The sequence below is a fragment of the Candoia aspera genome, chromosome 1, assembly GCF_035149785.1.
Source record: "Candoia aspera isolate rCanAsp1 chromosome 1, rCanAsp1.hap2, whole genome shotgun sequence".
NCBI classification, from domain to species: Eukaryota; Metazoa; Chordata; class Lepidosauria; order Squamata; family Boidae; genus Candoia; species Candoia aspera.
Window position 1 is genome coordinate 331,236,006 of NC_086153.1, and position 8,985 is coordinate 331,244,990.

Sequence of the window (8,985 nt, forward strand, 5' to 3'; positions counted from 1 at the left end):
ATGAAATGGTACAAGATTTAAAAATTCTCCCCCCATCTCAGCCAGCCCAACAGGAACTGGGATTTTTCACAAAGGAGTCCTGTCTTTACTGGTTGTAGGCACTGACTCTAGGCAATGAAAAGAACAGACTGGGCATTGTGGGTGCCCAAGACCTCCTTGGCACAGCTGTAGTGTGGGCCGAGGTTGGCACTACAGTGAGAATATATGCACATGCACACACACACACACATGTATGCCAGCAGGCTCTGGTGGAACAGCTAAGTTATAACCCAGAAGTGAATGAACTCTCTACAGCATAGCTGGGTTCACATAACATGCTCAACCTGAGTCCCGAGTTAACTCATTTTTGGGATTCACACAATATATTGAATCAAAACTTAACCAAAAGGCCAGGATTCTCACAAAACACTAAGCCACTAAAATGTTACACAAGGTTAAAATCAACCAAGCTCAGCACAGTGTCAGTACAGCTGCTACGCTTTATTTCACCAGTTAAGCATTTTCGTACCTTTGAGTAGCTAGAATCTAGGTAATGAAAGCGTTCTCCTATTTGCACCAATAGATTTCATTTGTGACATTAATTAATTTACATATTAATAAGTCATATTTCTGGGCCAAATCAACCCAAAGGATTGGAGGATTCAATTAATCTGCAAGCATGGACATTCTTGTAGGCAGCTCAGCAACTGCAAAACTTATCTTTCTTGATCAAGCATCCATCTTCAGGTGCAAAATCTCTGCCCAAGAAATTGTACTTCTTCTTTTTACGTAGCCTGATTCTGGGCTGTTTTATTCTGAGAACATAGTTCCTTCACTAACTCACAGAACTAAATAAATGTGGTGACCTTTGGGGGGTGAAAAACCACTACAAAAAATGAAGTGGGTAAGAGAGAACTAGTAATATAATCCTACTGAGGCTCTGTCGTCAGAAATAGCTGTTTAGCATTGTTGAGCATTTTATCCCTTCATCCGATGAGACAAGGATAAAATACTCTCTTCTCTCCAAAATCCAGATGTACCTCTGCCTGGGCAATTTAATGTAACTCGGCCACATTTAAACTTTGGACACATATTACACTACGCCAGTGTTTCTCCACCTTGGCAACTGGCTGGGGAATTCTGGGAGTTGAAGTCCACATATCTTAAAGTTGCCAAGGCTGAGAAACACTGCACTAAACCATAACAGGATTGTGGGGTTTTGGCTTTTCAGGTATAAGATACAGTTACAGTTTGTCAACCATAGCTTAGGGCTTAACATATTGTAAGAACCCATCCATTGTGGCTTATGTAACAAATAATGGTTAAAACGACCAGTGGTTTAGCACAGTGTTTTTAAAAATTCAACGTATGGTGTAAAACCAGCCAAGTGTATTTTATTCAACTCATTGTGGCTAAAAAAACTGTGGTTTAACAGTTTATGAATCCAACCAATGTGTTTAGCTTTAATTATTACATGGATTTCAGTTCAGTACTGGCTGTAGTTTGTGGAAGCTGAAGTCCAACACCTTAAGGCAATGTTTCTCAACCTTGGCAACTTTCAGATCTGTGGACTTCAACTCCCAGAATTCCCCAGCCAGCAAGATTGAGAAATACTGCTTAAAGTCATACTAGTTGGGAATTAAGGGCACTTAAATCCAACAAAGTGAAGGGGCAGCAGATCGGGAAAAGCTGCATTAAAACGGTGGGAACTGGATACCAGTGAAGGTGGCGGAGCAAGACACATCCCGAGTGATCCATACAGTACAATGACCTGCCTCTTGTCCCTCCTCTCTTGCAGGTACTCCCAACCCATATGGGCAGCAGATGATCTGTCTCACCTCTCAAACAGAGAATTCCCACCCCAAAGCCTTTTCCACAGATTTGCCCCAAGATCTTCCCAGATTTTCCAACACTAACCTTGAGGATATTAAGGAAAGGTTAGGCCTGTGACAGAAATAATTCTTATTGTTTTATTTGTTAGATTTATATCCTGCTTTTCCTCCAGGAAGAACAGTTATCCAAAGACAACAGCTGGGGTGGAAGCAAGTGTGTGTGGAGTGGGTGGCTGGGGGTGGTGGATGCTATATCTAAACTGTACTGGGGCAAAACTGGCCAAGGACTCAAACACTGTTGCACATATGGCAGGTCACTGGGGTTGCAGGACCAGCAGTGAGCCTCTTGGAGAAATTTTAAAATATCTAAGTGTATGAACTCAAGAGTCTCTAATATCACCCACCCACACATATGCAACTCTTGAGGTCTCTTTCTATCCAAATAATCGGTTCCAGAGAAGGAAATGGGCCAAAGCGGGGAGGGGGGAAAAAAAGACAAATTGCCCAGAGGTTTCCAGCAGGTACAGGGAAGCAGGAAGAGGCCTTCTTTCCTATCTAGTCCCGTCCCCGCTACAATGGGTGGGTTTCCTCTCTCAGCACCATCTCAAGAAATAATTCAGGATTCTTCCCACCAGCGTTCCGGAACCGGCGCCCTCCGGACGCGCTCGATTACAAGTCCAATCACCCGCAGCCCTGCATCTGAGGGTTGAAATTCGGCGCGTCTAGAAAGCGCCGGTTTGGGAAAAGCCGATGCGCGCCCTACAAGTCCCTCGCGCGACCTCTATGGCCCCCTCGCCACGGCCACGCCGAAACCAGCCTCCCCGGTGCCGGCGTCATCCGAAGCCACGGCGCGGATGCCCTCCGCCGCAGTGGACCTGCAGGGCCGGTCTTCCGCGGCCTCCGCCGGTGGGACGGGAATGTTGAAGGGGGGAAGGCGCCGCCCCCACCTGCACCCCGAAGACCGGCTGACCTCCGGAGGAGAGCGAGGGTCAGGTCCGGCCGCGCACGCAATTCCACGAGGCGCCCGTGGCTGCGCGCCGGGCGTTGCGCCCAGCCACCTCCCTACAAAGCTCTCGAGGACGCCCCCCCCCCGCATCCGTCGCCTGAAGTCGGTGGCTTCCCTGGGTCGGGGGAAGTCACGCCCGGTTGCGAGACAATAGGCTGGCGGCGGCGGCGACGGCGCGACTGCAGCCCCTTCTACGCGCGCACGGGCGCGCCCTCCCAGCCGGCGCCCCCCAGCCGGTATTTCCATCGGGGCGGGCGCCGAATGGAAGGGACGCAGCCGCCCTCCAGTCTTCCCCAACTTCGAAAAAGTCCGCGCTCGGCAACATCCGCGGCCGCCCGCTCCGACTGCGGAAAGACCGCCGGTGCGGTCCCTGCTTATCCGCGGTCCCGCGCGCGCCGCCATCGCCATCACACGGCCCGGGACAGCAGCCCGGGCAGCGCCTACTCACCCAGGACCCCGGTGGAAGGTGGCGCGGCCGCCTCCCCGTCCATCGCGCCTCCGCCTCGCTTGTTCTCCTGGGCGCCCGCCGCCGGTCCCGCCGCTCCGGTCTCCGGCATCGCGGCTCCTGAGCTCAAGGTTGAGGGCTGCACCACGCAAGCAGCATCGCAGTGCGGCGTCGGGATGCGGGCGGCTCATCCGAGCCAAGAAAGCAGCCGGGGCTGGTCTCACCGCCGCCAGGACGGGAGGAGGGTGGCGAGCGCGGGACGGGAGCCGGGCTGAGGCGGCAGCCGGCGCGCCATCGGGGCTGGGCTGAGCGGCGGACGCCTGAAAGGGGGCTCCCCTGCCTGGCCCAGGTGAGCCGCACCTGCCGCGGATGGCCCTCCCTAACGCATCCAGCGCCCCAAAGCGCCTCCGAGCGAGCCAGCGCGCAGAAGGAGGGACAAAGGAGGGGGGAAAGAGGCAGCCCAGAGCTTTTAATAATCTGGTTGGCCTGCGTCTCCCGAGCGCCATCTGCCAGCAGCGTGCCTGGGGTTGAACTGGGATCCTCTGGCAGAACTGAAACCCTTTCCCCGTTCTCCACAGCACACGGATAGTTATCTCAGATAATTTCTCCTCATTTTGTCTTTTAAATATACATTGAATTTGTCCCCTCCTGCTCTACAAACTTCATCCCAGACTAATTTATCTAATAATGGATATTACTGGGTTTTAGCTGAAGTGGAATAAAGGAACAGTTAAATTAATAAATAAAAATAAAACGCAGCCTTTAAGAACAGGAGGTTAAACCAGGACAAAGACCAGAGCCCAGAATCAAAATGAAAACAGTAAATCCACGATTGAGAACAGTGCAGTGTAATGACAAATGGAGAGAAAGGTGTTTGTTTTTTTTGGTCACCTGTTCCCATATCTGGGGAGCTCAGAGATTGGCTGCCTCTGAACATGGATGTTCTACTTCCTGTAAATAGCTGAGGATAGATCTCTCTTCTGCTACAATACTGAACCTTTTATAGTTAAATCCCCCACATCTGTGTTTGTTGCATCTTGTGAGAATGAACCCCACAAATTACAGTTTAGGAAGACTGCAAGAGGGGAGCAATTTGGAGGTTTCTCTGTTCTTTAAAAAAATGATGCTCAACATACTTCAGGGGCTCTACTAGAATTCTTACGGGTTTTCTATCTCTGTGGTGGTTTGTTGATTTTCAGTAAAAGATTTTTAAAAAGTGGCTGGATCTACAGAAAAGCAGATTGGGGAAGGTATACAGCCTTTTGGCCCCAATTTTGAATTAAAATTGGATTATTAGATTGATATCCCATTCTTTCAGGGAATTCTTTAATCTGCACCCCACCTATTAGCCCACTTCCCTTAAATCCTTACATTTCATATCCTTTTCCAGCCTTGTTTTCCTGCCTTGTCTTGACTTCAAATTACTTCATACCCTAAAGGTCAAGCTGTTATTTCTAGAGTCCTTCCAGAACAGATGTAACTAGAGATAAACATTCCTTATGCTGATTTTTTTTAAACAGCCTTATAAAGTACCTTAGAGTAAATGTGAAGGAAGTGAAGAAAAGTCACCATAGGGGTGTCCCACTTTGAAACCACTGGCTTTTTGCTGAATAGGAAGCCGGAAAACACCAGTTAATTGGAAAAGAATGGGGCAATGTTCATCTGGTGTAGATATAATTTCAAAAGCCACAGAAACAAGACACTGTATATCATAGGTGTTAAGACCCAGCTGACTTGACAGATATCAAAAAAAGCTAAGCAGGATTGAACCTACCGAGTAGTTGGATGGAAGACCACCAGGAAATCCCTAGACTGGGAAGTTGAAAAACCAGTAGCAAACTACTTCCATATTGCTGCCACAAAAACTAAATGGCCATGACCATGCAGCTCTCAGGAGTCAAGCATGACTCAAAGGAGTATTAGTTTTGCCCATGTAATATAGTTTTTCCAATATAATATTGCATAAGATTTTGTGCATTACAGTGCATAAAAGCTTAGAGCATCATACTAATCTACTGTATTATACTGTCGTAAATGTCAAGGTAACACAGGTATCTATCATTTAACACGCATGGGGGGAGGTAAAAGGGCAGACAAATGATGACCAGTCTGTTATGATGTCATAATACAAATAATGTGATCTATGTATTTATATCACGCTGTGATGCAAATACTAAATTGCATTCTTTGTATAATGACATCCTGACAGGTATGCTGGCATTCTTACATGATCGTGTCTTGTTACAGAGGCCAGTGCTAACACAGCTAGCTCTTTGGAAATACTGTTTAAAAGCTTTGCACTCTAATGTATGTGGACTTCTTTAAAATAATAATAATAATAAGCATATAACTGTCCAAATTTGCTAAGCGAAGCTCTGTTCCTTGAAAGTACTGTAACCACATATCACTTTTTATTTAATTCCACTGACCACACTCACAGTGTGCCTTTCTTTTGGACACAAAGAAGCTTGCAGTACGAAGGCATTTGGTACACTATAAACAATCACCAAACTGGTTGCTTCATCTGATGCAAACTCCGCCTTTCATACTTGCATCCCAACCTTTGCTCTGTGACAATGTTTGGTTATTAGTTTCTCCTCCCCACATCATAAATGCCTGTATAACAGCAATTGCTAATCTTTTAGAATTAGGAGGAAACTAACAAGTTCCCATCAGAATTTCAGCCAGACCTATTTTAGTCACAACCCCCCCTCCAAAGATACCAGTTGCGGAATTCTGGGTTCTAATGTCACTTACAGTATGCTACACGTTCATTGGGTAGCTCTACAGGCAATCCACTTTATTTATTAAATATCTGTATGCAACTTATGCCTTTAACAGCTCAAGGCAGCTCAGAAAAAAAACACAATTAAAAGAGCAAAAAAACACTGAACACAAAGCTTAAAACATTATAGATTTCCTAATGGTTCATTTAGTTCATTTTAAAGCACTAAAATTGCCCCAATCTTGCTGGTTGGGGGATTCTGGGAGTTGAAGTCCACACATCTTAAAGTTGTCAAGTTTAAAAAAAACAAACACTGGTCTAGAATAATGGGGATAACAAGGCTAGTTTCCCTGGTTGAGTCACTGTGAGCATTTTCTGAAGTAATGGCCATATTTAGGCCTAGTTCAGGAAACTGTGATGTGTGTTATTTGATTTTAGCTTCAGATGGCCAGTCATGGATTATTTGATAACCATGATTAAGGAAACCATGAAATAGCACAACATGCAAGCCCTGTCCTTCACAGGAGATAGAAAAGCTACCAAAATAGACGTTGAGGCAAAAAATCTATCTTCTTCTTTAGTAATGGCATAGTATTAAAAGGGTACTGTATACACATAATCAGTACCCGCGTCAGTCCTGGCTGCAGCTTCTACTTGTTTTAAAAAGAAAAACCAACCCAGATTGTTTGTGCCCTCCACTGGATTTACACTTTCCCAAATTAGACACTTTCCTATCTCAGTTTTGATGGCACAGCTTCATCTCAATTGCCTTGACTCTTTCTTTGTTTCCTTGCTCCCAAAATAATTTGAAAAGTTAAGGAAGCTGGACACTCAGGGTTTTTTTTTTTAAATTCCTGTTACCCTGCAGTTTATCATGGAACATAAAATGTCACGAGGCATAAAAGCTTTCCGCCCCTATCTGCAATAGGGAAATAACTGGCCCTGCCATGCTGGCCTGGGAATTCTGGGAGTTGAAATCCACGCATCTTCAAGTTGCCAAGGTTGAGAAAACATCTCCCCTGTATTATACCTGATGTCTGTTAATTACTAGGCTACGGCCATGCTGTTTTCTTGGCAACAACGTGGAAGCAGCTTGCCTTTATATTCTTCAGCTATTCTTTGTTTATTTCCTTGCCCAGCCTTGGATTCTGTGTGGTCTCCCATCCAAGCACTTCACAGGTCTGATCCTGCTTAGCTTTTTTAAGATCAGCCAAGGTTGGCTTCATGCTGCCACCTACTGAGAATCTTTGTCATGCAGATGTTAGTTAAGTTCCTAAAATTTTTGCTCAACTTTACATCAATCCTTTTTGTATAATGTACTCACAGATAAGATCACAGCACAATATAGGACAGTAAAGCCAAAAGCAGGGGAAAAAAAGAGCAAGTTTTAAAAAGGAGCGTTGGAGTAGAAAAGGGAGATTCTAGATCAAATTTTCATAACTATAAAGCTCACTATGGGCCAGTCACTTTCTCTCAAGTCTGATCTTCCTGAGATGGTTGTTGTGAAGATAAAATAGGATGAGGTGAAGAAACTGGGATGCGGCTTGAATTCCTTGGGAAAGCATAAATAAATGCATGATAAAATTAATAAGCAAAACAAATAAAGCCTGCAGAGGAAAATAGTTATGGGATGGTAGTCAGATGAGCACATTTTCTCCAGCTTATTGACTCCCAGAATTCCAAGTCAGCTAGCCTAAGGCATGATATGATGCATGTGAATTGCATCAGAGATTAAATCAGGGCCAACGACTATTTTAAGCATCCCAAACACTAGCTCCTTTATTATAAATAAACCATCATCCCCTAAATCAGTGTTCCTCAACCTTGGGAACTTGAAGACGTATGGACTTCAACTCCCAGAATTCCCCAGCCAGCATCTGCCTCATTTCTACTCTCCAGTTTGTGTGTTTTCAAAAGGGAATGCCCAAATCACACTACTATGACATTTGCATTTTTCAAGTGGGAGGGGGACTTTTGGCAAATGTATAATTTTTACCAAGGGGCCCACAAGCAGCATTAATGGCAAATTCCAGATTAAATCCGCCTAGGCTTTCGGTTTCAAACCTTGGGATCCCGGCTCCCGCTCGGCCGCGTCCTAGGCCGGCACTTCCGCGGTTATAAGCCTGGAAAAGATAAAAGATCCAAAGCATCCTTCTCCTGCAGCGCCGAGCGGCAGAGGAGACCTCGGATAATAAAATTCATGTTTCTTAGGCTCGGCTGTTTTGCGGAAGGGTGATTTACGTGCGTTTTCTTGCAGCAAACAGCCAGAGCTGCGGGGAACCTGGTGCTACGACGTGGCGGCTCGAGCCAAAAGTGCACCGTAGTATTGTAGTAACAGATCTAAAATACATCAGCAATAAAACTGTACCGGCTTCTGCTCTTCTATTTCGGGGCTACCTACTTGCTGCCAGGGACCTCCAAAGAGCTTCCCACCACGCGGAGCAAGGCTGCTACGTCATCTCTCAGCTTGCGACGCGTGCATGCCCCTTCCACCTGGGGACGCGATGCACAGAGGGCTTAACTGGCCTCAGAATCTGCCTGCAATGCAAGACAAGCCTGCACCTGAGCATACGAAGAGCGCCTGTTAACCCCCCTTCTCCCCAACAGCAGCCGCGTTTTGATTGAAAAATCCTTCTCTCGGCGTCCTTCCCCCTCTAATATTTTCTTCGATCATCGTCTCGCCTCTCCGGATTAATTTTTTAAACACTGCACACTCCGCCCAAGAAGAACCTCACCTTTAAAAAAAAAAGCTGAAGGTTCTGTTGAATTAGGCAAGATTACTCTGCATATTGTTTATCGCCTGCGTAAACGGTCTGAAATAAACACCGAAGGTAACGAGGACATACAAGACTGCACCCTACAGACTCCGCAGTACTGGGAGAACGTGGCGCCCCGCCCCGAAGCCCCTCCCCCTTCCCTCTCGACCAGTCACATTGCAAAAGGGCACGTTGCCCTCAGTTGAAGCCAAAAGCGAACGTCAGGTCCGGGGGCAAAGGAA

The 8,985-nt window shown here is 46.3% G+C and overlaps 1 protein-coding gene across 2 annotated transcripts in view; it reads right to left on the reverse strand.

The window, feature by feature from the left end:
- Positions 1–3,682, reverse strand: part of ANO8 (anoctamin 8) — a 55,477-nt gene extending 51,795 nt beyond the window's left edge. The window contains exon 1 of one of the 2 annotated variants that reach the window (XM_063290704.1): positions 3,266–3,682. In XM_063290704.1, coding sequence (XP_063146774.1) covers positions 3,266–3,374 — 109 coding nt within the window. In that variant the 5' untranslated portion in view covers positions 3,375–3,682. The remainder of the gene's footprint in view (positions 1–3,265) is intronic. The other variant, XM_063290705.1, reaches the window with a different exon arrangement.
- Between the last annotated feature and the right edge of the window lie 5,303 nt (positions 3,683–8,985).